The sequence below is a fragment of the Balaenoptera borealis genome (genome assembly GCF_965194805.1).
Source record: "Balaenoptera borealis genome assembly, chromosome: 8".
Lineage (NCBI taxonomy): Eukaryota > Metazoa > Chordata > Mammalia > Artiodactyla > Balaenopteridae > Balaenoptera > Balaenoptera borealis.
The window spans coordinates 111,003,896-111,030,206 of record NC_138865.1 but is presented as its reverse complement, the minus strand read 5'-3'; the positions used below and the strand labels follow the sequence as shown (position 1 = coordinate 111,030,206).

Genomic DNA, 26,311 nt, shown 5'->3' with positions numbered 1-26,311 from the left:
CATTTGCGAGGGCATGGACGGCTTGGAGGAGGTGTGGTCAGGGAGCCTGAGGTTGTGCAGGATGGTAGCACAGGTTGGAGAGGCAGAGGGTGGGCAGTGCCAAGACAGGACAGGGGAAGAGAGGCAGGGTTGCTAAGGGGCCCGACCTCTATCCAGTAGGCGAGGAGGAGGATTTGGGTTTGTACTCGGGGCACTGATAGGATCAGATCTCACTTTGAGAAAGAAAACCTGTGGCAGCAACTCCTTCAGGGAGTGGTGCATGGGAGCCTCCACGTGATTCTCCAGATTTTGAACTTTCCACGTCCTGCATGCTGAAAGCAACTTGAGGAACTCCTGAGGGCATACACGTGACTTCTTTAAATACCAGCTTCTCTGCTTCCTCTTTCCCCAGGGAGCGATAAACTGTACCACCAGTGGCTCTCCACAGTCCGGGTAAGTGTCACCCCCGCAGAGCCACCTGGGCCCCTCCTTAGCCTCCTGGCAGCCCTCCTCTTCCCCTGCCACCCACAAGGCTGTCATTCGGCCCAGGGCACTCTGTTCTCCCAGCTGAAGATGCTTCTGTTTGTAAAGCCAGGCCGTTCTCGTGCCAGGTGGAGACTCGCAGGATGAGACTGTCCAAGGCCATCCCTCAGTCAGGATGGTGAGAGCCAGGAGAAGCTTCCTTGTCTCAGGAAGCAGGCCAAGGCGTGTTGAAAGGATGTGGCCATCTTAGAGCATTTCGGAGGGTCTCCTTCTAGGGCCAGACCAATTGGGAACTCTTCATGGGAAAACCAAAAATTCGTCCCTCTTGCTGCTCTGAATATGTTTCACAGCAAAGGCTCCTGAGAGAATGGAAAATGCATCACTGAGAGTTTTCATCCCCTCGCTGTTGTTGTGAACAGTTTTTTATTGTGTTGGAAGCCAGGTGCTTAGGGCTTCAGAAGCCACTAAAGAATTCAGATGCTTGCCTTTCCTTTACGTGGGTTCATTAGTGAGTATGTACCAAAGGCCTTCTGTGTGCCGGGCGCCACGCTGGGTACTGGGGAGACAGTGGGGAGCAGGACGCAGGCCCTGCCCTGGGGGAGCTCCCGGTCTTACTGGGGAGGCAGGCACATAAACGGGCAACTCCAACAGAGTGTGATAAGTGTTCTCTCCTGCCTGTGGGCCAAGTGCGCTACTGCCAAGGCAGGTCCCTTGGAAGTGGCTGCAGTTGGCCGAGAGTAAGCAATTCCTCAATGAAAAGCTTCTTTTGTTCTTCTCGTATGGCCAAACACGGCACTTGGCAAATCACAGACAAGCAATGAGGACTTGTTGATTGATTGATAAAGGGAGTTTTAATACTCTAAAGGACCATTGAAATAGGATACTGAGTAATTTTGGAAAGCAGTGTGGAATATATGAGTGGGTGAAAATTTCCTATTATCCTACAACAGAGAATGCTTTCTAGGTCAAATTTTGAAGTTTTTAATTAAAGCTCAAATTTTCTAATACAGGCAGTTACCAAAAATTGTGCTAAAAGTTAATCCTAATAATTACATAGCGTATCTTACTCTGTTGTGTACGCACTGGATCAGGTCTCTCTCTCCGTTCACATCAGTTGGAATTACCACAGATCTGATTATGTGATGCATTTGGTTAAAAATCTTCTGGGGCGTGGACTCCTTGTGCTGGCCCTCTGTGGGCTGACCCTGTCTGGCTCTCCCCACTTGCCAGTCCTCCCATGATGCACGGCCCTTGTTACTCGCAGAACACACCATGGCTTTGCAGCTTCTGCACTTATTTATGTGCTGTTTCCTGTCCCTAGAATGTTTTTATCCTTCCTCTCCCCACCATGAGCTCCTACTCATCCTTCATGGACCAAATATTTCATCCTCTAAAGCCTTCTCCGCCCTTCCACACAGTGAGCTGCCACCACCCTCCTTGTGCACGTGGCCAGTGCGGCTCTCACCATCTTGGGTTGCGCTTGTTTACCCCCCAGACTGGAGGTCTTTGAAGGCAGAGACCGGTCCTCCGGTGGCTCAGTACCCTCAGAGCCTAAGCCAGGACGTCCCCACAGTGAGCCCTCACAAAACTTCTAGAGTCTGTGCGCTTCATATACATTCATTGCCTCCTCTATGTACTGGGAAAGCCTTTCCTCCTCCTTTTGCTCCCCTGCTTTCCTGAAAAAACAGAGCCAAAGAATCGGTAGGTTGGATTTATACTAAAGTATAAACGATGAACATCTATGGCTATTCATTCTTTCCCTTTGTCAAGATATACATGTTAGGGAGGCAGCCTACCAGAGTGATTTTTTAAAAACAACACAGAAAACCAGGGTGAGGAAAGAAGGGTTCATGGCTTAAGGTAGCCACAGTAGCCCGATAATCTTGCCTAAATGGGCCCCCAGTCTCCTGCCCTGGCTCGCTGTTAGTTATTTAGAGTCCATTGTTATTAAACTTACCTGAATGTTGTCCATGGTAACTGGAATTTCTTGAGAAGCTGTAGATTACTCTGAGGAAACCCTTGCCTCAGAGAGCCTGTGATGAGCTTTCCTCCCAGCCAGCAGACAGGTGCCAAGCAAAATACTGAGCCTGGGGTCCCCCCGCTCAGCTAGTTTATCGCCATCCTCATTCCCCACCCGCTCCCATACCCCCCCAGAGGGATTCTGCCGTGGCCGTAACTTAATTGCCTGGGACCAGTCACCATCTAGGGCTGTTTCTCTAATTGTTACACACTTTTGAAATATGGCTTAACTTGATTAAAGAGAAGAGGTCTTTGTTGGTGTTGGCCTACTATATCTTCAGTCCAAATTGCTAACTGGCGTTTTTATTATAGAAAGGAAGTGGAGCAATTCTGAATACTGTAAAAACGAAAGCAAACCCGGCCATGAAGACTGTCTATAAGTTCGTAAGTACTGGTCTTGGTCTCAGGATCCAAACAAATCTGTTCCTTAGCATGACGAAACACTTAAATAGACCTGATCCTACGTTGCAGAGATGATTCGGGGGCTGCTGTGTTATTTCCTAAAGCTCTCAATGCTCTTAGAATTATTTGGCATTGATGTTTTATGACCAGGTCAGTGACATTTTTAATTTAAAATGTTTCTGCACACAGTTGCTGCAATAGAGAAATGAGAGGCTACTGGTTTTAGCTTTTAAAATGTAGACAGGGTGGCTAAAATTCAGGCTGCTCCATGCCTGCATCCCTGAGAACCAGAGGTGGTGGTCTGTCAGGTGTCCTGGCAGACCTTTCCTACGCGTATCCTTGTTATAATGTCAGAATACAGCAGCTCCTTTACAGGTTACTGAAGAGTGCTCGTGGTGGGACACACCCCCGAATTTTTGTCCCAAATTCTTCATCATCTCTCTCATCACTGCCCTATAGGAAATGCATTGTTTGTGAAACTCGTGCCCACAGCAGAGTGAAAATAAGAGAACACACCAGTTCCCGATGCTCCATCTTTTACGGGCCTCAAGTATTTTTTCTCATGATTTCTCTTGCTTGCTAATTTGACTCTGAGCCACTTAACTGGGGTGGTTTTGTTTTATTTCCATTTTTAATTTTGTTAGTCCTTTCTGTGCTTAAATTGTAGCTATTTTAATGGGGCGGGTGGCTGCCAAGAGAACCACACAGGTCTTAGAATGACAGAAAATAAAAGCCAGGGTGTCTGCCGAAATGAGATTTAAGAAATGGCACCAGAGAAACCCAGCGATGTGTCTCTTCAGCCTGGGCAGAAAATTGGTCCTGAGGCCCTGCCCTGGTGAAGTGTAATAGATATTCTGAATCTTGCCGCTGAAGAAGCTGCTGCTCTCCTCTTACTAGTAGCTGTCACCAGGCTGCGGAGATAAATAATTACAGAGAGCAGAAGAAGGGCTTCGGAGGGGAAAAAAAATCAGTCCCATCAAAATGCAGAAAATAAAATCTCTGTAGCCTCTTTAAGGGATTTTTTTTTTTTAACCTTTCAACATTGTATTTGTTTTCATAGCCATTATGTTTTCAACTTGATGATCCCATTTTTCCTTCCTTTTTCTAGTAATCAGAGAAGGTGATTCACGATGGACTGAAATCAAGCATAATCCCTGCTGGAAACAGAGAGGGAATCTTAACTTAAATTAATTTTTCATGCAGGCAAAAGATCATGCAAAAATGGGAATAAAAGAGGTGAAAAACCGCTTGAAGCAAAAGGTACTTGAAGTTCTTATTCAAAATGTATAAGCACCATGTATGAAATGCGTGGCCACAAAAAAGTACGATGTGATCAATAGAGGCTGTTTGATACAGTGTTGTTAGCACACTTCAAAATGCATTACCAGCTGTCCGGGAGTTTTCACACTGTTATAAATATTCACAGACAAAAAACTGTCTTCAAATAACATTAAGACTGGCTTAAACCCACAAAGGCAAGCAAGTTCAGAGCTACCACTGTCAGTCTGTCCCCTGCCCGCCCCACCGGGCCTGAGCTTCACCAGGGTCCATACAGATTGGCTCGGCCTCCCCATCCCGGCAGCCCCACCTCCTACAGCTGACCTCTGCCCTGGGGCTGATTGTAACCAAAACCAAGAAGCATCTGCAGGGAAATGACTGCCATGGTTCTGGCATGCACGTGGCCACCACACAGAACAGGGCACAGAGGGTGGGTTTGAGGAGAACACTTTGGGCTCTGCTCACCGTTCACGTGTGAGACTCAGGGGGGCAGGGAGAGGCTCTGCTTGTCTTCTTGGACCATCAGTAAAATCATATGAAATCATACAAACTACGTCCTAAGAGTCCCCCTACCTGATTCTCTGGACTTGTACAGAGAGGTTCATATAACAGAGAGGGCATCTTTATATTGTTATGAATATCATCATCATTAATAACACTGCCAACCTTCGTTAAGCACTTTCTAAGGATGGTCCAGGCCAGGAGCTTTCACATTTAATCCATAGAACAACACTGGGGGGTATTATTCTCATTTCATGTGTAAGGGGACCACGGTTCAAAGGTGGAGTAATTTGCCCAAGGTCATGCTGTTCGAGCCTGGCAGAGCCGGGATTCGATTCCAGATCCATCTACCTCAGTGTTTGCTCTTACCACTATAGTATTTCATACTGCCTTCCTGAAACAAGTGTTTTGTTTTCCAAAAGGTGTTTGAGATCACTTATTTCATTATTCCCACACCCCCGAAATGTACCAGGCTAATAAGGGCCTTTGTCTATCTCGGCAGTTTTTTAAAAATTGAAAGCAGTTTTAATTTTAGGAAGTCAGAAAGGACCTCTCATTAACTTGAAATGGTCAAAGGAATTGATTCCTTAACTTTAATTGCAAAATAATTTGTTCTGACTAAGCATTCAAATGCTTAGTTTCAGCTGAGAGTGAATTTTTAGCAGCTGAGATTCAAGTCCTGAAATTAAAATCTTGCTAATGTAAATTCACATAGACCTTAACTATGGTCTTTTGCACCCTGCCAGAGACTGGCAGGTGGAATTCTTTACTTGGATGTTATTTAAGTCCCTAAATATACCTTTTTATCTCCTATCCCAGTCACATGTAACTGAATTGGACTGCTGATATAAAATGGAGGGGCAGGGAGAGCGGAGCTCTCACCAGGTTTTCCCTCCTTGATAACTGCATCGGGCTAGTATTAGAATATCACCTGAAGTAAGCAAAGAAAGGGTCCCTCCTCAGGCAGAGGACACGTGTGCCTCCTTGGTCAGGTCCGCTCTCTGCAGGCCATTGCCTCCCTCCTCGTATGCATAAGCATCGGGCCTTAAGAAAATCCCCTTTTTATAATACGTAACATTTCTGCAAATAACCAGTTAAGCTCAGGTTTTTGATGTTGTTCAAAGGTTCACTTAAACAATCTAGATCACTCTCCTTCACGCCATCTCCCTTTCCTTTCCTTGATGGTATCTGAGGCAGAGCCTTTTCTCCCTTTCTCCTCTTCCCCCTGCCAGTCTTTTCAAGAACAGCTTCAGGAGATAATGTTCTGTAGAGAGTGTCAGTACATTTCAGGTGACACAAATGGTGAAGGCATTTCATAGAAATGTGGCTTGTCACCATCGGACTGTTGACAGATCTATTAGTGCACCCTTTTCAATTTTCACTTTTCCCCCCCTTCAGTTTTACAGATTTCTTCAGACTTGATATTTTGCAGTTGTTCTTGGAAGAGCTATTTTGTAATTGAAACTCTAGCATTGTTGGGACAGATGGGACCAGGTCTTCCACAGTGCTGCAGATCCCTTCCCTGAGCTAATTTAGGATTTGGCTTTGTCTGACCTCTCTCACTGCGGTAGAAAATATTTCCTTGGCTTTTTTGTTCCCCTCCTCTGCCCCTTCCCCTTTACGTGGCAACATATCTGTGTGGCTCCCTAGATGCGTCCAATACAGACATCTCAAGTTTGGTTTCTGCTATGAAATTGAGGCAATTCCCAACAAAGACCCAATTTTCAAATGTACTGGGTTGCCACCTGGCCTCCTCTAACTCTGCATAGCAATGGTGACCCCTCAGGTATAATCAAGAACCCAACCTTGCCCTCTTCACTCTCGCCTTGGGTTTGAATTGCAAATAGACAATGTGGGGCTGACCTGTGGAGAGGTCACCATGGTGTGTGGAGGGTCCATCTCTAATACGACTGAGCAGGGCCCCTTCTCCATCCCTCGTTCATTTGTGCTGCAGACTTTCAAAGCATCTGAAAGAGGCGCTTTCAGGGTATCCGTGTGACCATTGGCAAATAATTGTTAATAGACACTGTAGTGTGGCTTTCTTCCATACCTGCTCTGCTTCAGCCCAACAACAAAAAAAGAAGGAGGGATAACACATTTCTCTGGATAAATGGAACAAGGTGGTCAAGTTCTTCTATAGCTTGGCCTTCTTTGAAGTTTAACTTGCTCAAAATTAGGAAGAAGAAGAAATGGCAAAGAATGCTACCCAGCCGTCGCTTTCTAAAGGGAGAATACAGTGCTTTTGTCCAGAGCACCTCCCTGCCAGACCTGGCCTGCAGGAGGATGCTGTGTGGCTGGGCTTGCGGCTCTCCACAAATCGCGTTCTATCGCAGCGCCGTACGCAGCCGGCACCAGAATGCCCTGTTTTAAAAGCGGTGGCTGCACACGCATTCTTTCTCACCTACAGGAAACGTTAAGATATTTACATAAGGATGTCATTTTTTTGCCTGTTGGGGAACCCCTAAAAAATTATCTTTTTTCTTCAGTATCAAAATCAAAATGACTGAATCAACTGTGTCCATTTCACAGCCCCCCTTTTTTTTTTGGCCGCGCCACGCAGCTTGCAGTATCTCAGTTGCCGGACCAGGGATTGAACCTGGGCCACAGCAGTGAACGGGCCGACCGAGTCTTAACCATTGGACCGCTAGGGAATTCCCTCACAGCCCTTTTTAAATCTTTGATCTTTTAAAGATAAATCGAGCTTGTTGATTTAGAGTCTGTGTGATTGAAAGGAGCAAATTCGCAGTTGGGTTAGTGAAGGCTTGAGTTTCTGGCTAAACATTTCCTAGTGTATTGAAGAGAGTGAGGAAGCACACACAGGGCAGGGAGATCCAGGTAGACTCCTGTAGAACAGACGTTTTCACGCCGTATCACACAACTGTCAGCTCCCTGTCTCCGCTGCAACCTCAATCACAGAAATTCCAACTCTGGATACTATTTCGATATCAATATTCACATTTTAAATTTGCATTTGCTGTAGTGTGAAGTAGACTGGAAAAGAAGGGCACTGCACAAACCCGAACATGGAGACCAGCAAGCTGAGTCAGAGATGGGAGGCCTCGGCCTCACACCCACAGGAGGCTTTAAAGCTCCCCCCTGCAATGTGGAGTGGTGTTTAGGCTTCTGAGGCAGATGGATGAACCGAGTTCAGTGCTGGTTGTGTAGGATATTAACTGTGTGACCTTGAGTAAGTTACTAGACCTCTCTGAACTTAGTTTTTCTCATTTATAAAGTAGGGGAAATAGAGATTTTTACTGGATTGTTGTAAGGATTAGAAGAGGTAATGGATTTAAACAGCAACACATAGTAGCCACTCGGCAAATGGGAGTTACCATCCCATCTGTCCTCTCACATCCCACACCTGGAGCAACCAATCTGCCCACACACCTGTGGGCACAAACCCTGAGAACATGGCTGGTGTGGGATCCTCTCCCTTTTGGTCCTCCACGCAGCCACCGGAGTAGTCTTCCAGGCGCCCTGCTCCCTACCTCCCCTGGGCCAGGAATGTTCTCCTCGAATCTCTGCCTCATGAAGTCACATCCTCAGCTCCTTCACCCCAGCTCCCACCCAAGGCCACACAGAGCCCCCTTCCTTCTCTGGGTTCCTGCCTCCAGACTTCTCCTGGGGACTCTTGGCCCTGCCTTCTCAGCAGACAGGTGGAAATTAGATCCCAGTCATGATTTTTTATTCCAGCTTGGGGAAGGTGATACGAATTGGATTATTTTCTGACTCCTTTGCTTTACCGAGGGATGGGAACTAATAGTGTCCCAGCTCTGAGCCGAGCTGTGGAGGCTCCTGGGAAGAAATCAGCCGCCCTGCAGTGGCCTCTGATCTGCAGCTCTGTCTAGTGTCTTCCTCCTGTGTGACTCTTCAGGAAGGAACAGATTTACCCTTCCCACCAGATTCATGATTTTGGTGGTTTTTTTTAATGACATTTTGAACATTTACAAATGAAAAACATGTTTATTGGAGAAAATTCAACAAATCAGGCAAGCAAAAAGAAAATAACCTCATTTTATAACCTGCATTTTCACTAACTGTATCCTGACCATTTCTCAGACCACTGAATGTTTCCTGCACATGTTGTTGTTTTAAATGGCTACATATAATTTTATCTGATGGACATACATACATTCATTAATCCCATTATTGGACACTTTAGTTCCCATTTTTTCTAGGCAAACGTCCTCATAGGTAAATCCATGCGGGAATTCTTAATTATTTCATCCAGATAAATTTCTGGAAGAGGAATTAGTGGGCCAAAGGCCCTTTACCTCTTTTAGGGTTTTGATAGGAATTGCAGTTTGTGTTCCCACCAGAAGGGTGTGAGAGTGCCCGTTTTCCCGTACTCTTTGCTGATGGCATCTTAGTTCATTCTTAGAACACAGTTTCTTTAATCATGAGTACCAAGAGTTGTGTTTTTAGATCCCTACAGTGTGTAAGGTCTCTACTGGCACCTACAGCAGAGGACGTAAACGGGCCCTATTTCTTTCCTGACTAGGGCTCCTCCCGCTCTGCTCTCTAGGACCCTGGGAGGAAGCAGCTGTCCTTCCCCAGGTGGAGGAAATAGTGAAGAAGTTAACAGACTGGTGGGGCGAGCCACAGGACTTTGTAAGAAGCCTTGGGCACCTTTGGCTCTTCTAACTAAAGAAAATTAGCGTGCAGCACTGCTTACTGGTGCACAAGCACATGTGTATATTGGACACATTTGCCTTCCAAATGTTCAATTCAACAAAGATTCGTCAGAAAGCATGCACTATATTCCAGGCTCTGGGGCAGAGAACCCAAACCCCAAGGCATTCAGTCTATAGGGATAAGATAAGTGCACAGATAGCACACAGCACGGCAGCTTAGGATCAGTGTGACAAAGGGGTTTCTGAGGATGAGGTCACATCTGATGATTTGCTGAGCACCTCCTCAACTCAGGATACCCTCTCTTGTGCTATTGTCATGGGTCGATATGGTATAAATGCCAGAAATCACATCGCTCTGGGCTCCTCCACTTTCTAGCCATGTAGCCTTGGGTAACTTGCCCTCTCTGAGCCCTGTTTCGTCACCTATAAAAGAGCGATAATCCTATTTACCTTGTGGTTCTTCTGGAAACTAAGTGTGATAGTGAAGGTCAAGGGTCTGGAGAAGTGACTTCAGGTAGTAGACACTCAGCACAGGGAAGCTCTTCCTTTTAGATGGTGCTTTTTCCACTTTGCAGGGAATAAGGCTCTAACGTTCCATTTGTGCAGGACTTGGACATTTTTCAAAGCTTCCTCACATCTCATCTCATTTAACCCATTCCGTTAGTAGCTTTGAAGTTCGCCAAGCAGATGGTGGTCTCTCCGTTGCAAAAATAAAGAAATAGGTGCAGAGAGGTTGAGTGAATTGGAAACATCAGACAGCTAGTTAATGGTAAAAACAAAACCTAAGAAATTTTTACTTAAAATTTTAACTTAAAAACTTAAGACATTTTTCCCAAAACTACCACAGACATTTTCAAAAATAGTTATCATCTTATAGTTTTCATTACTATCAATATTTTCTTTCTAGATTACCCTACTGCGTCATGTCTTTATTTTTCTCCCCAACCAATCACACACACATGCAATATTTTTCCTGAACTAAAAGTGAATTTTTTTTTTTTGCTGCTGTTTGGCTTTACTCAACCTCTTATGTCTGTCCTCTCGGTAATCCCACTGGGTCCAAAATGCCTCTTTTGCCCTTTGTTACTTTCTGACACAGAAGGAGCCCCTCCCCCTCTTTGTTCCACTTGACCTGAGCACCTTAGGGCAGCCCCTTTCCAAGAGAGCTGTTTCTAATTGGCTGGCGGCAACTTCTCTCATCACTGAGCCTCAGCCAGGCTAAGACTCGGGGGCCACTTGATGCAACCCCTCCCCGCAAAACCAGGAGGTCACCATCTCCCTGTGTTGTTACCAAGCAGTGCAGAGACTCAGCTGGGTGTGTGGAGTTGAACATATAGAGAAGAGGGGTGGGGGGAGGGATCCCTATCGTTTATTTATTTTTATTATTAAAGTATAGTTGATTTACTCCCTATAGTTTATTGAATACCTTATTAGTAGGTACTCAGTTATTATTATTGAGTACTGTATATAGGACACTATTGAGTAAAAATGTTCAAGACACATATGTTGCTTAATCTCCTTTACTCCTCATAGCTGCCATAGCTCCATCTTACAGATGAGGAGACTGAGGCTCAAAGATGTTACATGTGTTTCTTCCTTAATGCATTATTATTTAGTAAGGGATCACTTTCCTCCATGTGTCACCGTTCTATTTGACTGAGTAAGAACAACCAATTGTCTTTTATGTGCAGAATTTAATGAGTACTAAGGGTGTGTGTTTTGTTGACCAAAATGTGTATTTGTTTTTGCAATGAAAATAATTGGAAACTGTATTTATTATTTTATTCTAGCTGTTATTTTTACTTAGAAAAAAACAATGATTTAAATGTTTTTTACTTGTACATTTAATCTCTGCCTTGCTTAAATGAAGATGTAAGCAACTCTCATGACTTGAATAAAGCCATATGATCCATATTGCACAACTCGGCACCATCCATGTCCCAGAGAACCCATGGGTATAGTCAGCTGCCAGCGTTAGGCAAAGGAGCCATTACCTGCCTTTTGCACATTGGGATTTTTCTTTACCTTAAAATTTGACTTCATTCATCACAAGCACAAATTAAATGTAAATTTCTGATTTTAAAAAAATGACATTGGCTCCCTAAATACTCTCCAGGTCATAGAATCCTAACTTAGACTTCAGTCTCTTTTTTCACTCTCTTCCAGAAAGACTAGGGCTAAGAAAGAGGGAGCAGAAACACATCGTTTTCACAAATAGTAACATCATCAGTAGACAAATGTGGAGAAAATGTCCACGCTCACAAATAATCAAAGTAATGCAAATTAAAACAACAATGAAGTCTAATTTTTCACCTCTTAAATTAGCAATACATTTTTAAAACGATGAGGCTAACACGCACGGTGAAACTGATAACACATCCATTGCTGGTAGTTGGTGTAAATTGGAAAGCAGTTTGGTAGAATGAATAAAAAGCCTTAAAAATGTTTATATCTTTTGATCAAGCAGTTTCATTCCTAGGGATTTCTGTAAAAGAAATAATCCAAAAGAAAGAAAGACTGCAGTGCTTATCACTGTGATGTTTAGAAAGTTAAAAAAAAAAATTAGGAACAATCTAAATGCCCAATAGTAGTAAGAATGGTTTATTAAATTATTGAGTATCTGCTCAGTGAAATATTATGCATCCATTAAAATTATCATTCTAATGACTATGGAGCACCATGGAGATGCTTATAGTAGAAAAAAACAGAATGTAAAACTATGCACGAGCTATGATTGCAAGCAAGTTTTAAATGTCTGCATGTGGACAGAGTGAATATTTAAAAATTAAAATAGCCATGTAAGGTAGTAGGATGAAAGATTTCCCCCCCCACACACTATTGTGAATTATTATGTTATCTTTGTAATTTAGTATGCATGATTTTGGTTTCTCTACTCCTTAAAAGTCAAAGGGCCAAGTTAGCCTTCCGTTTCCTCCATCTTTAGCAGGGGGATAGGCTCAGAATGTCCCAGAGGGAGTTCCCTGGCAGGCCTCTTAGCGATGGGGTTGGATGGAGCCCCTGTGCTCATGGCAGGGGTCATGACCCTGACACCAACCCCCCGACCGGGCTTCTCCCTGCAGGACATCACCGAGAATGGCTGTGTCCCCACCACAGAAGAGCAGCTGCCAAAGACTGTGCCGTCCCCACTGGTGGAGGCCAAGGACCCCAAGTTCCGAGAAGACCGGAGGCCAATCACGGTCCACTTTGGACAGGTATGTACCCTGGCCCTTCCGTCTGGGCTTTTTGCTATGTTTCAGCAGACGATATAGCACATGTAACAGTTTTTCATTTCGGCTCTCTCTGGCAAAACAAAACAACTCCATGGAGTTCTGCACGTCTCAAAGTTTCGCTTGGTGCAAACATGTTTCAAAAAGGTGAATTGTCAGAAATTTTGAGGAGACAGCATGGCTCTGGTCATAAACCAGCTGAACTGTTGAATGAAGTCATTAAATGCAGCTGCTGCCTCCCCACTCCAAGGCACTCCGTTTAAGGTGCCTCTGTTAGCTAAGCATCTCATTAGAACACTTTAGCATCCCAGGCCCTTCTTTGCACCTTCAAATAAAAGGTAACAAGCAAAGTCTTAAAAAAAATCAATTAGGAGTTCTTTATTAATGTACTTCCTGAAAATCAATTCTGGGGGTCGTGCTTCTCAGAGTAAACACTCACGCTACGATTCTCATGATCCGATTCTGTAACCAACTGTTTTCGACCTGAGCGTTTAAAAATTGTCCAGTTGTTTGATTTTTTTCCCTTAAGTAAAACATATAGAAACTGAAAATTTTCTTATCCATTTCCTATCAGTGGTTATATTTTTGGTTGAAAAAGGTTGTATACCCTCTTCTACTCTTGAATTAACTCTCTTGATTAGCAAAGGTCATAATTTTTTTATTTGTGAGAAATGGCTCTGACTGTAACAAGAATTTGCAAGGTTATTCATTCTTAAATCACCTGATTCTTTAACCATTTATTAGATGAAGCATGATTAAAATAATCTTCATGATTTTATCTTAAATATGATGCTATTTTATCACCCAAATGATCTAGAAGCATGCATTTAAAACATTCCTGCTTTTAGCAGACATTTATCAAGTGCCTGCTATGTACCAGGCTTTGAGCTATTCAGAAATGAAGGGAACTAATGAAATTGTTGCTGTGGGTTATTATTGTGAGGGATGAGTTTGTTGAAACATAAGAATCTTCCTCTGTAATCGATATTTTTAGATAATACATTCATACATCTTAAACTTGGGGACATCCATCCCCCTTTTCTGATTTCACACTTAAAAGGGATGTTATAAAAATGGAAAGAAACGTCCACAGGGCAGTGCTCATCTGATTAATGATTATCTTCAAATTGCGTCAGTGTTTGCACCCCTGAGGAGCTGCCTCCTCCCGGGGCTCAGGCCCTGCTGGAGAAATCTGTGCCCCAGTTCCCTGGCTGTGTTTGCTGAAAGCACAGCCTCGGTCGTCGCCAGCATGGCATTCCAGAGCCAGCTTCCTGCTTTCCTTTGTCCTCATTCCTGCACACACTAACCTTCCCATGAAAAGAGCCCCTCTCTGGAGTTTGGAGCCCATTACAGAGAAAGAGGGGGCGGGGGGGGGAGGGATTTCATGGTGTTAAACATTCCGTTTTCGAAACACAAAAAAGGAGGCCCTATTTGAAATGGAGAAAGACCTTCTTTCCATTTCAGGGAGAAGTAGAGATGCTTTAATGTCATTCCCAGCTAAATGCAGAATAAGAGCGTGTGTGCGCATGGGTGGGGGATAAACAATTAAAAAAGCCACCCCAAACTCTGTTGAAATAAGAGCTGTCTGTGCCTTCACAGGTCTGTAAACTGAAGAGGATGAAAGTGGCTTTTTTTCCCCAGTTTGTCACTTCCCTCACGTGGCTGCCAGCATTATGCAAGTGTACAGGAAGGCAGGGTTTTTTTAATGCATGCATGCGGATTAAGGTCAAGCCCCAAGTATCAGCCATGCAGCGGGCTCTCCCTTACAGCTGCAGCCGCAGAGCCTCCCCACAGCCGCGAGATGCCTTAATTGAGACGTGCTGTCAAAGTGACAAACACATTTGCATACAGTCTACACTCTATTTATTTTCTCTGGAAAGGTCTACAGTCTGCTGTTGGTTGAACATTCTTAATCAGTTTGCTGTAAGTGAACTGCCAGCCAGCTCACTTGTGCTGGCCGCTTCTTCATTAGGTGACAGATTAGCTGCAGGGGGGATGGGCCACAGAAACCGCAGACCTCTTTCTTTTAACTCTTTCCAGCTTTGCCCTGGTACTAGCTTGTCCTTCAGTCCTTCCCTGGGCGCCTGCTTTGATGGGCCATTGACCGGACCACGCAGCGTTTCTAGAGCACCTACTACCGGCAGACATGAGTTTTAGGGGCTAGGTATTCTCAAAGAAGTCCTTCGAGTTCCATTTCAGAATTTTTTGCCACACTCTCCTCTGTACTCCATCTGTACCATTTTTTTTTACTTGGTATTTTTCTTTAAACAGACTCCAACCTGACATTTATACCAACTTTACCCTCATCTTATGCAATGATTGTTGATAAAACCATAGTTTGATGTACTGGTCCAGTTTTTTTCAAAGGTGTATCCAAAAAAAAATTTTTAAGTGTCCATCCATGTATCACCTAAACTACTCATGTAGCCCCAACAGTACATATTCTTCTCTTGGAAAACATGTGTCATCTCTGCCATAGTCCTTTGAGGAAGGGATCATTAGCTGTATTTCATGGACCCAGAGCCAGAGCTCAGGGACCTTCCCAGGGCCACATTGCCAGCACAGAAACCCAGGACGGTTCGACTTCAGAACCTATTTCAGGTCCGTCACCAAGCAGAGACATCAGCTTCTGTTTGAAATGTCTAGTAAAACTAACGTGTCCTGGAAAAATAATTTAAGCTAGCCACAGTGCAGACTAACCTCAGAAAGACCCTTAAAAAAAAAAAAAGAAAGACCCTTGCCTTGAGTTTGTGTTCCTATGGAGTTCATTCTTTAAGAACAGTTAGCTTTCCACTGGGGGCAGAGACTGTTGAGATCTTTATTACGTTAATCCCTCCACCTTGCAAAGCTGGTGCCCATGGAGCCAGCCAGGGGACTCCATGAAGACGTTTGGCAGGGTGGCAGGGAGCCCGGGGGAGGCCTTTACAGACCCCCTGGGGGAGGAAAGGTGCTCTCTTGCCTCTGCTGCACCAGAGCTTCCTCTTTCAAGGCTATGACCATTCCTCCCTTTAATTCGGCATCTATTCATCCATGTATTGAGACCTACCATGTGCTTAAAAAAAAAAAAAAAAAAAAGTACTTGTGGGGCGTTATAAGGGTGACAGAACAGCAAGTGGTCAGCCCAACTCAGAGTGATGAGAACAGTGAGAGAGGTGAGCTCAGGGCACTCTGAGGGTCCCACAGGGGCAGCCGCTTCACCTGCAGGGCCACTGTCTGTAGACCTAAGCTGAACCCTATAACTAAAAGATATTTTGTCAACAAACTGAACTCACTAGCATTTCATTTGTTTTCTAAAGCAGACATACGTAACACCCCTCAGAGCTCATCATGAGCCATGTCAGTGGTTCCAGACAAGGGCAAATCAAGGGATTTTTAGTTGGCCTCTACATCCTTATCATGTCTGATTTCTTTAAAGAGTTCAAAAGTCTCTGACTTGAGGGACTTCCCTGGTGGTCCAGTGGTTAAGACTCTGCACTCCCAATGCAGGGGGCCCGGGTTTGATCCCTGGTCAGAGAACTAGATCCCACATGTCACAGCTAAAGATCCCACATGCTACAACTAAAAGATCCTGCGTGCTGCAACTAAAAGATCCTGCGTGCTGCAACTAAGACCCGGCACAGCCAAATAAATAAATTTTTTTTTTAAAAGAAAGTCTCTGACTTGAGAATATTCCTACCTTGGAAAATGTTTAGGTTTAGGGAGGCTGTAAATAGCTTTCCTTTGTTATTTTTTTTAGCAGTATTTTTGTTTTTTTTTAAATTTTATTTATTTTGGGGTGCATTGGGTCTTCGTTGCTGCACGTGGGCTTTCTCTAGTTGCGGTGAGCGGGGCTCCTCTTGGTTGAGGTGCTTGGGCTTTTCATTGCGGTGGCTTCTCTTGTTGTGGAGCAGGGGCTCTAGGTGCACGGGCTTCAGTAGCTGTGGCGCTCGCGGGCTCTAGAGCGCAGGCTCAGTAGTTGTGGCTCACGGGCTTAGTTGCTCCGCGGCATGTGGGATCTTCCCGGACCAGGGATCGAACCTGTGTCCCCTGCATTGGCAGGCGGATTCTTAACCACCGCGCCACCAGGGAAGCCCCCTATAAATAACTTTTTTTATTCTCCCAAGTTCAGAATCAAATGAGAAATAAGGCCCAGGAGACAGTCAAATGAGATAAAAATGCCAGCTTTTTTACCAGTAGGCTAAAAGGAGAATACTGCTTTAGACCTGAGGCCAAATGGGCTTGCTGAAACCTCACCTCTGAATTGAAAAGACTGAGCTACTCCCCACAGGAGACGTGGGCAATTGCAGGCAGCACCCAGGGTGCCTGTGGACCGACTGCTGGGTGGGGGCGGGGGCACCGGGAGCACCGGGAGCACAGAGCATGCTCAGTTCCTTCTCCCAAACTCAGAGGGAAGCACTCCTCCTCCCCTGGGCAGCCGAGAGCCAGAGGGCGCAGAGAGAAGCTAAGGGCTCCCCCACGCTTTTCTCTCCTGGCCAGGGAAGCGGACATTCTCTCTTTTCTGTGGCTGGGGAAGGAGTGAGGAAACCCTGCCCTCCCCAGGAGGGTCTGGGCGCCCCTCAGCCAGACGTCTTGGCTTGACCCTTCCCCATCTGAGAAATCAGACGAGGCAGCACCCCCATGGAACCTGCCCTGCTGCCTGCGTTTAATAAGTGGACAGGCCAGGCGCTTTCACTTCTGTACTCATTTAATCGAATCGACGTTAGCTGGTAGGGAAGAAGGCCTCATACCCATTGCACGGCTGGGGAAACAGGCCCAGAAGACGTTTACTTGAATTAGGAGCTAATTCATACTCCACCACCAGCAGCACCCCTGCTTCTCTCGGCTGAGTGCAGCTCTGCCTCCCTGGCCTGAGGAACTGGACTGGCAGTGGCACCCAGTGACACTGGGTTCTCGTCCTGCACACGTGCTGCCACATGCTGTGGGCCTCGGCCAGGGACTGGGCCTTCCCAGGAGGTGGGAGGACAGGGCAAACCCGCTCCAACGCCCCCTTCGTTGTGTTCCCCCCCAGTTGATCCTACAAACAAAGTAATTGCCTGCCTTCCAATCTGCTAGATTCCAAAAAGTGTGCATTGAAAGGTGTCTATTCTTCCGGTTGAGCAAAGCTCTCTAAACCTCTTTAACATAAAGTTTGAAAAGCCAGTTAAACCAAAGCTCAAACTAAGCGCTACCGGGCTTCCAGAGACCTGGGACGGAGTGGTTTGGATACACCCCCAGAAGCAGCTCTTGGAATGAGGTTGCCTGCTTATCTGTGCATACGGAGAGTTCTGGCTTTATAAGCGTGAGCTGGGTCATTTAGTGCCAGTCTCCTGCTGCTTTGGAGAGGCTGCCCAGCCAGCGAATGCCTTCTCAGCACCCTCAGCTCTGAGCGCCCTGAGAAACCCCTTCTGTCCCAGTGAGTCTGGAAGTCACACACGATTCCCTTCAACTCAGCCGTTACCTCCCAAACACGTCGGACAGATGTTCGCATGTTTCCAGACACCTCACACCACAGGCCTGCAGTCTGAATGTGCACTCCCGCCACACTCACCCTCCTCCTCCATCTCCCACCACAGCGAGGTCCATCCACAAGCCCAGGTCCACTCCCCACCCCCCAGAGCCTCTCCCTTCTGCCCTCTGCCACTGCCCAGTCCCTCTCCTCTCCAGCGCCTCTGTGACAGCTTTGGTTCAGGCTGCATTATCGCTCACCTGGACCACTCCGCAGCTTCCTAACTGGCCTCCGGGCCTCCAGACTCCCCCGCACTGCATTCCCCACACAGCCTCACACACAAGTGGCCGTGCCACCTCCCTGCTCCTCGTCTCCCCTGAAGATTCCACCTTCACCCTTGGCAGAGCCCGCGAGGCCCCGGGTGATCTGCCTGTCCGCCCTCAGAGCATGTCCCTTTGGTAAATCCTCCCGACTGATTTGGTCGCTCCTGTCTTTGTGCTGCCCCAGAACTTGGCACATGCAGTGCATCTCACGCAGCCATGTAATTATACCTTTAGGCCCATGAGAATGTGAGCCTGGAACATCCACCATAGGGCTCGGCACTGACCTGGCAGTCAGTAGATGTCTTGAGGTTTTATTATTGATGTGGGTTTTCAAATTGATTAATAATTGATTGATTATTGTTTAAGTACTTGTTGTGTGTCCAGGTTATTTGGTTTTATTTCTGTTGCTATGCTTGTAATTCCATTCATTTGAAAAAGGAAAATGAATATTCCATTAGTGGTCAAAAACTACTTCCAAATCACTTTCCATAAATAAGGGTTCTGTTTCCAAGTAGAAACAGATTTGTATTATAGGAATTTAGATACTGTCTCATTCTATTTTGTGTTTTTATGAGCTCCTAAGGTCTAGTCCTAAATGCCCCAGGAACGGAGGGGAGGGGAGAGAGGCGAGCACTGGGACACCCCCAGACTTCCAGGATGGGTCGACCTGGAAAGGAAGAAAGCTGGGGAGAGAGCAGGCAAGGGAAGGAAAGGCCCGCTGTCCCTTGAATTCTATCAAAAAAGCAAAGATTTTATCTGTAAAAAAGACTGAGCTGTATAACCAAATGCAAAGTATGAACTTGGATTTTTTTTTTAAAAGCTTCCAAGATATTCTTGGGAAAGTTGGAAGATCTGAAGATGGGCTGGGATGTTAGGTGATATGTTAGAGCTGTTGTTGACGTCATGGTTTTTAGGGGCTTATCTTTATGCCTCAAGGGTACACACTGCAGTACTTAGGTGATGTCTGAAACTTGCTTTCAAATGGTATGGCCAAAAAATTACACACATGCACGTGCACGGGCACGCACATATGTAACAGCCATTCACAGAGAGAGAAAGCAAATACAGCCCCCATCCCCCCAAGTATGTAGCTGCTGAAAGGCAGAGGCTGATCAGCTGATGAAAGCAGTGTGGTTGAGGGTAAAGCACAGATTCTATCATCAGGCAGCTGTGGACTTAAATTTCAGTTCTGGCCTAAAAAGCTGGTAACCTTCACTACGTAACTTAACCTCAGTGAAATCAGTTTTCTCAGCTTTAGGGTGGGGATAATAATACTCACGTCATAGGTCTTTATACGGATTGAGTGAGGTACTGTCTGCCTGGATCAGCGCTACACATGGGCGCTGGGTAAACATCAGTCTCTTTCTCCAGTGCAGCAAAAGCAGAGCCAGACGTCAGTCACCCACCGACATGGCCTCCCAGTCAGCTTGTCTTCCCAGCGCCCATCACACCGCGGCTCTCAGAACACACACCCCTCAGTGGCAGCCCCCCCTGCACGTGCACACGTGTAACTGACCCTCGTGCCTACAGCTCTTGTGGGAAAGTCAACACCTAAACCGAGGAGGGCTGGCATCGTGGGGCAGGGGGAGGGCTGGGGGCATGGAAGGGAGATGGTGCCCAAGTCTGCCTCACACACGTGAGAGGAAGGGGCCAGGGGGCAGGTTGGGGCACCAGGCGTGAGTGAGCAGAGGAGTGTCGTGGTCTGCCATCCAAAGTCGTTTTCTTGGCCTAACTTATCAGCTGTGCCTTCACAGACCACAAGGCAGAGCTCTCTGCACGATGCTCCTTCAAACCCTGTTGTTTTCAAATCGTATTTCCCCCTTTTCCATTGCCCCTTTTTCCACTCTTTCAACCAGATTTTTGCGTGAGAAAGCGAGCACCACTGGGGTGGCCTCCTGCTCCATTCCCTCCAGCTCCCGGGTGCCGTCTACAGGGTGACCAGCAGGCAGCTCTGCCTCCAGTGCAGGCTGGTGGCTGTGCAGAGTTGTCCTGACTCAGCCCCTGCCATTACCGAAGCAGTGTGGTCCCTAGCTGGTAGTGGGTTTGTCAGGTCTGCTGGCGAGGGTGGCTGGCTGGGCCTGTCTTTCCATGTGGCCTCACTTTCTCATAGCCCAGGTAGCCCAGAGGCAGCTTTCTGATGCAAGGTTAACAAGGCCAGGCTTTGCTCCGCAGAGCAGACATGTTCGATTTCAAGAGGAAAAACTTGCCAGTCAAAAAAGAGAAAGATTCTGGAAGTTCATAACGATTGGGTTGAAAATCCAGGCAACTTCTGATTAAGCGTGTGATGTTGCTTTCTCAGCTAGTATGCCACAGGTAGCTCAGGGGCTCCCGATGTGCCACGGAAGGGCTGAGAAAGGTCAGTGGCCAAATGAAAATCCAGGTTCAAAATAGCAATTTGCTTTCTAAGCTCCACCACCGGACCTCCATTCAGCACAAGTTAAGGAGGTCTGCAAAGGGCCAACGACCATAGTCCACGCCCCTCCTGCTAGGTCTTGGGCACTTTCACAGCAGTTTGAGCACTTCTCATGGTCGAAGAGCAGTGAGGGAGGGGAGGGGGGCCATGAGGCTGAATTGCTCACCACATGCCAGGCACCGTGCTGAGACCTGGAAAAGGGGGTCTGTGTTCCAACTCCAGTTCCCACGAGTTAGTCCACTGAGTCCTTTTAACCAGCCTACTGGGTCTCAGGTATCATCTCCTCTTGCAGAGGAGACAGGCTCAGAGAGATTGGGGGCGTAGCCAAGGTTTACAGCTCAGAAGCAACAGTCAGGATTCAAAGCCATGTTGTCTATTACTAGACCTCAGGTTCACGCTCCAGCTCTGTGCTAAGAACATGGCAGTTTCCTGCTGAGTTTGTAGTGATGGGGCCAGTGCAGCAGCCTCTGCAGGTGGCCCAGGATCCCAGGATGTTGGACCACAGTAAGGCCTTGTTCCTGGTTTCCTTCCAGATCCCAGGCCTTCCTTAATGTTTCTGGGCCTCGGTTGGCACCAAGACAAGAAAGTTAGTATTCTGCACCCAGCGTAGACTCTGCACACCAAACCCATCACTAGACACCAGAGGCACGCTGGGTGCTTTCTTCGTATGTGTGAGGGATTAGAATGCAGGATAGAAACTGGGCATGTGTAGGAGTTAGTATTGGGGTGTCAGGGGCCAGCCCAGCCCCCAAAGACCAGGGGCAGGGCTTATACTGGGACTCTCCATCAGTTAGGTTACTTTGGGTTGCAAGAGGCAAAACCCCAAAAGAAAAATTGTTCATTCATAACAGCTTCAAGTATGACATGATCCAGGCATTAAATCATGTCAATCAGACCCAGTTTTTTGCTGCATTCTCCCGCCTTGGCCTCCTCTGCTGGTACCATTCTCAGGGAGGCTTTCCCTGGCTGCAGCAGCTCCAGACTGTATCCTTCCAGGGGCAAGACCAGCAGGAGGGTGTCACTTCCTAGTGACTACCACACGAGGCATGGGTTCACTCATTGAACCAACTTTGATCATATGCCTGTCTTAGAACCCATCATTGTGGCCAAGGGTTTTCTGTTGGCCACGAGTAAGGCTCTACCTGAAATACATACCTAAGAAGTACAGGAGAGGTAGTTCCTGGAAAGGAAATCAGGGGGCTATTATCAAAAGAAGGGAAAACAGGTTAAATTGATAAATGTGCACAGAAGCCAAACAGGAGACATTGTCCCAGGCCTTTGTCCTCTTGTCTGATGGCAGAGAAAGGTTCACACCCAGAGTGGTGGGGATCTTGAAATCAAGAGTATACATGGTGGAGAGCCAAGGTCAGAGGTCACCCAAGGCACCAGATAGAGAGGGGACAGGTGAGTGCATGGCAGGGAGGTACGAATCAGGGCTTGCAGGTTACAGAGATGGGCACAGTTGCCTGTGACAGCTTCTGGGGAGTGGAGTGTGCCAAGTCAGCTGCAACCCAGGGCCCAGAGGTGGAGAAAGAGCCAAGAACCTAGGTCACTTGTTCAGCAGATAATCACGGATACCTATTCTGTGCCACATCTGTGAAACCAGGGTGCCGATCGCAAGGCCCCTGCCTTCAGGAAGACCACGGTGTCACAGTGAGTGGTTCAGCTTAATCCTGGTGGACAGAATCCATCTGGTGGTTTTGAAAGGCACAGACCTGTGCTGTATGATCATGCCACGGAGCATCTCAAAGTCCCTTTACGTTTGTTTTAAACTCCAACCAGTTTGGTCCTCGGGGTGATTCCCCACCAGCATGCTCAGGAGGTGCCCATCACCTCATCACTGCTGACTTGCTGGAGATCACTGCAGAGTAGATGCAATGTTTGATTATTGCCCTTGCTCTCCATCAGCTTCAAGGACTAGGCAGAGAGCTCCTTGTCCTCGTTTAGGTGGGAGCAGCCTCTCCAGGCTGTGTCTCAGATACCTGATGATGGTTCTGAACCTGAGAGACCAAACAGAGCTGCTGTTCTAGCCTGTTCTAGGATGGGGTGGCAACTGACTTCAGGTGAAATTCTCTGCACCTTGCCCCATGGCTTTCTCTGGCTGGTTGCAGTAGAGAATTCTTGCCTTCTAAATCACTCCTTTGGCCCAAGGTAGAGTCTCCAGAAAGGTCCAAGTAAAATACACCGAGGCATGGAAATTGGGCTGGCCGGCAGGAGCCTGGTGGATGGATGAAGTGTCGAGTCCAGCAGGGCAGGAGGTCTGAACTGGACTTTGCATCAAGGGAGCTGTCTTTGGTCCTCCTTCCCTTGGACAGAGCTCTTCCCCAGCTCTGGCCTGTCCCCTCTGACTCTCCACTCAGTGGGGAGCTCGGCTACCCCTGTGGTTTCCAGCACCACCTTTGCTCTGGCAGCTCCAGTGTCCGCTTTTCATCCATCCCTGCCTCACGAGCTCCACTTGCTGCAATGTCTTAGTCTGTCCTTGGCCTCCCCAGACTTGCGCCACCCCAGTTGCCCTTGGATGTCAGCCCCACCGCACCCGTACATCCCTCATATTCCTGGGGTCACCCGTCGCTCTCCTCCACTGGTCTGTGAGGCACAAGGGGCATCAGAAAACATCAACAAGTAGTGAGATAGGAGGGCCCGTCAGCCCTTCACAATGTGGGTCCCTCTCCAGGATTCTCTCCCCGGGGCACAGCCTTGCTGGATGATCAGGAGAACTTACCCAGCCACCAGGGCCCCCTCCCAGCCCCCTGCCCACGGCTGGGCCTGCTGGACTGGAGGTACCTGCAGTCCTTGACGTTTGGCCGGTTCCTTCTCACCCTGCGAGACTCTGCTAAGTGCCCCCTTCCCAGGCAGAGTCCCTTCCTCTCCTCTGGTGCCCAGCACAATCCCGTGTTCACGCCTTCACCAGCTCTTCATGGGCGTCTGCTCCAGGCCAGGCCTCGTGCTGGGCGCCGGGGGAACCCAGAGATGAATGGGCTCCTACTGTCTCCAGTGCCAGCAATGGCCTTCCTCTTCTGCTCCCGCTGACAAAATGCCATCAGCCTTTCAGGGCCCGCTCAAGCGCCTCTTGCCCCACGAGCCCTCCCTGACTCCTCCAAGCAGAGCCATCCCTCCCTGCTCTGGGCCACCACTGTCCCGCGCCTGACACACTGTCCCCAGACAGGGATAGTGTCAGCCTCATCTCCGTGACTTTAGCACCCTTGCAGGGCCTGGTGCAGATGAGTTGCCCAGTGAGTCTGGGGAGTGACCGAGTGGTGAGCGGTGAATACACGGAAGGTGGTGGGTCATGGGAAGTGAGGGCAGCTCTGTGCATTCTCCATGCCCTTGAGCCACCAGTCAGTTCAGCAGAGCAGGAGAAATCAAACAAGGGAGGTGGCTCTTGGTCTGCAGGCCTGAGTTCACTTGAGGACCCCTGCGTGCAGTGCCGTGTGTGCGTGACAGGCCTCCTGCGTCCCCCAAGCCTGTCTACGTTCAGCAGTGTGACAGCAGGGTCTCTTTGCCAGAGGACTGACCAGAGCCTAAAAACAGCATTTCTTTTAAGGTCTGTGCTGGAGCAGCTCGGAAGGCAGCTCCCTGCCAGGGAGAGATTGAGCCCAGCGGGACAAGAGCAGGAAATCTGATTCAGCGAGGCCAGAGGAGGCATTTTCTCAGATTAGAATTCTATGTGCCAAAGGTGGAGAGTTTATCCCAGTAGGGAAGGGGAAATAGAACATAAAATATTGAAAATAAATTCTATCCCACAAGCACGATCCTCCGGGAGAATCAGCTCAGCGTCACTGCCGGTGTGGGGAGTCCCCGCCCTGTGGCCACGGGAGCGCTGTGCCCGGAGCTGCCTGTCACACTGTCCCCCATCAATCCCTGAGCCCTGCTGTGGACGAGGTAAATGATTAACCTGGCCGTGCCTGGGGGAAGGGGTGTCAAGGACTACCTGAGAAGTGGCAGGCTGAGGAGGGGGTCGGATGTGTCGGGTCAGTTTTCATTCTCATGCAAACCCCTCCACAAGTATCATCTCACTGCATCTTCTCAACAACCCTGTGAGATTGATACGGTTATTATTATCCCCAGAAAGCTGATGCTCAGAGAAGTTAAGCAACTTGCCCAAGGTCACACAGTAAGTGGCAGAGCAAGATTTCCAAACCAGGTCTACCTGATGCTGGACCCCAGGCCCTCCCCTCACTGTACCCCCCTCATCGAGCCTTCTGCCTCAGTTCCTTCTGGTTCCTGGGGTATCTGGTTGTGGCTGCCAGTGGTTTGGGGCACGCTTAGACTCCAGCAGTGTGGCTTAGGGTGGCTAGGGAGGTCAAGGTCACTGTTCTCCTTCTCCCCCACTCCTGGCTAAGGTTGATGGCTGCTCTCTGGATTTGAGACTTTGCTTCCTCCCCAGAGTAAACCTAACAGAGCCCTGGATTCCTTAACACAGGGGTAAGAACAACAGTGGTGCTGCCCTTCTGAGTGCCTGCTGGGCGCTGGGCAGTATGCTCGGCAGGTGTTTGCACCTTCTCACGTTATCGTCCCCAGACTGATGCAGGAGGGACCACGAGTGCCCCACTTTTCGCTAGGGTCCGGCGTAATCCCCTGGCTGGTAGGATGGATTCAGATTCAAGACCCTGGCTTCTTCCATCATACTGCCCAGCTCAGCTGACCTGGGACAGCTTGGTGGTGACGACAGCTCCCTGGCAGCAAAGGCTGCTTGCCAGCCTCCTGCACGCTGCATCTGAGATGGCACTGACCATGTCCCTAATTTAGGTCGTTGTTTTTGCCAGCTTAGTTTTATTGTCAGTCTGCTTAGTTCCATGTCTTCTGGAATATTGAATCACATTTAGTTTATACTGCAAAGAATTTTAAAATGTAATAAAAGTACTAAAAGAGAATGTATAAAAGGGACCTCTCCCAAGGGATCGCTGATTATATCCCACTTAACATGCAAAATGTGATGGGGGATTAACATTGCCTGGCAGCAGTTTAAACTGAATTTCTGAGATGTTACTGCCCCTCAGCCGTATGGTTCCATGGTTACAGCTACCTCTCAGCCCTCCTTGGGATGCGCTACTCCCTAACGCCTTCTAGATGGATCCCTGTTTGCACTTTCTGGAGAGGTTGATAGAGAGTGTTTCCAGAGGGGCAGTAGATGGAGCCTTGGCAAGATGGTGCCTCGGGAGGCCAGGTGGAGTGAAGCGGTCAGCAGAGATGGTGGCTCTCCAGGTGTGCTGACCAGGGGATAGTTCTCTCCACAGAGACAGGGCAGGACAGAGGGCCACTTTCACCCCAGAGCTATCTACCAAACACTTTCCATTGCCCAAACCATGATGACCAGCTAAGAATTCTTCCCCTGCTGCCCTCCTATCTTTGTGATTAAAAATCCTGATGCCTTGGAGTTTTTTGCCAGGCAGAACTCTGAGTTACTTTTTTATGCCTTCATTAATTCATTCCTTCACCTATCTAACATATTATGAGGCACGTCAAACTCCAAGCCCTGTCCAAGTCCCCAGGGTTGCAAAGGAATGAGATGTGTGCCCTGCCTCCATGGCACTCTTTGTCTGGGAGAGACAGTGAACAAACCATACAGAAAGAGAAATGCTAGTAGAGGCAGCTGGTGAGGGCCAGGAGCTAAACTGCGGAGGTAG

General features: G+C 47.7%; 1 protein-coding gene across 11 annotated transcripts in view; it reads left to right on the top strand.

Annotated features, from left to right (window-relative positions):
• Nucleotides 1–26,311, top strand: part of DENND1A (DENN domain containing 1A) — a 531,128-nt gene that overhangs the window by 464,441 nt on the left and 40,376 nt on the right. For all 11 annotated transcript variants that reach the window (XM_082403252.1, XM_082403251.1, XM_082403250.1 and 8 more), the window contains 4 exons: nt 392–432; nt 2,794–2,865; nt 4,087–4,143; nt 12,377–12,508. In XM_082403252.1, the coding sequence (XP_082259378.1) occupies nt 392–432; nt 2,794–2,865; nt 4,087–4,143; nt 12,377–12,508 (302 nt within the window). The remainder of the gene's footprint in view (nt 1–391; nt 433–2,793; nt 2,866–4,086; nt 4,144–12,376; nt 12,509–26,311) is intronic.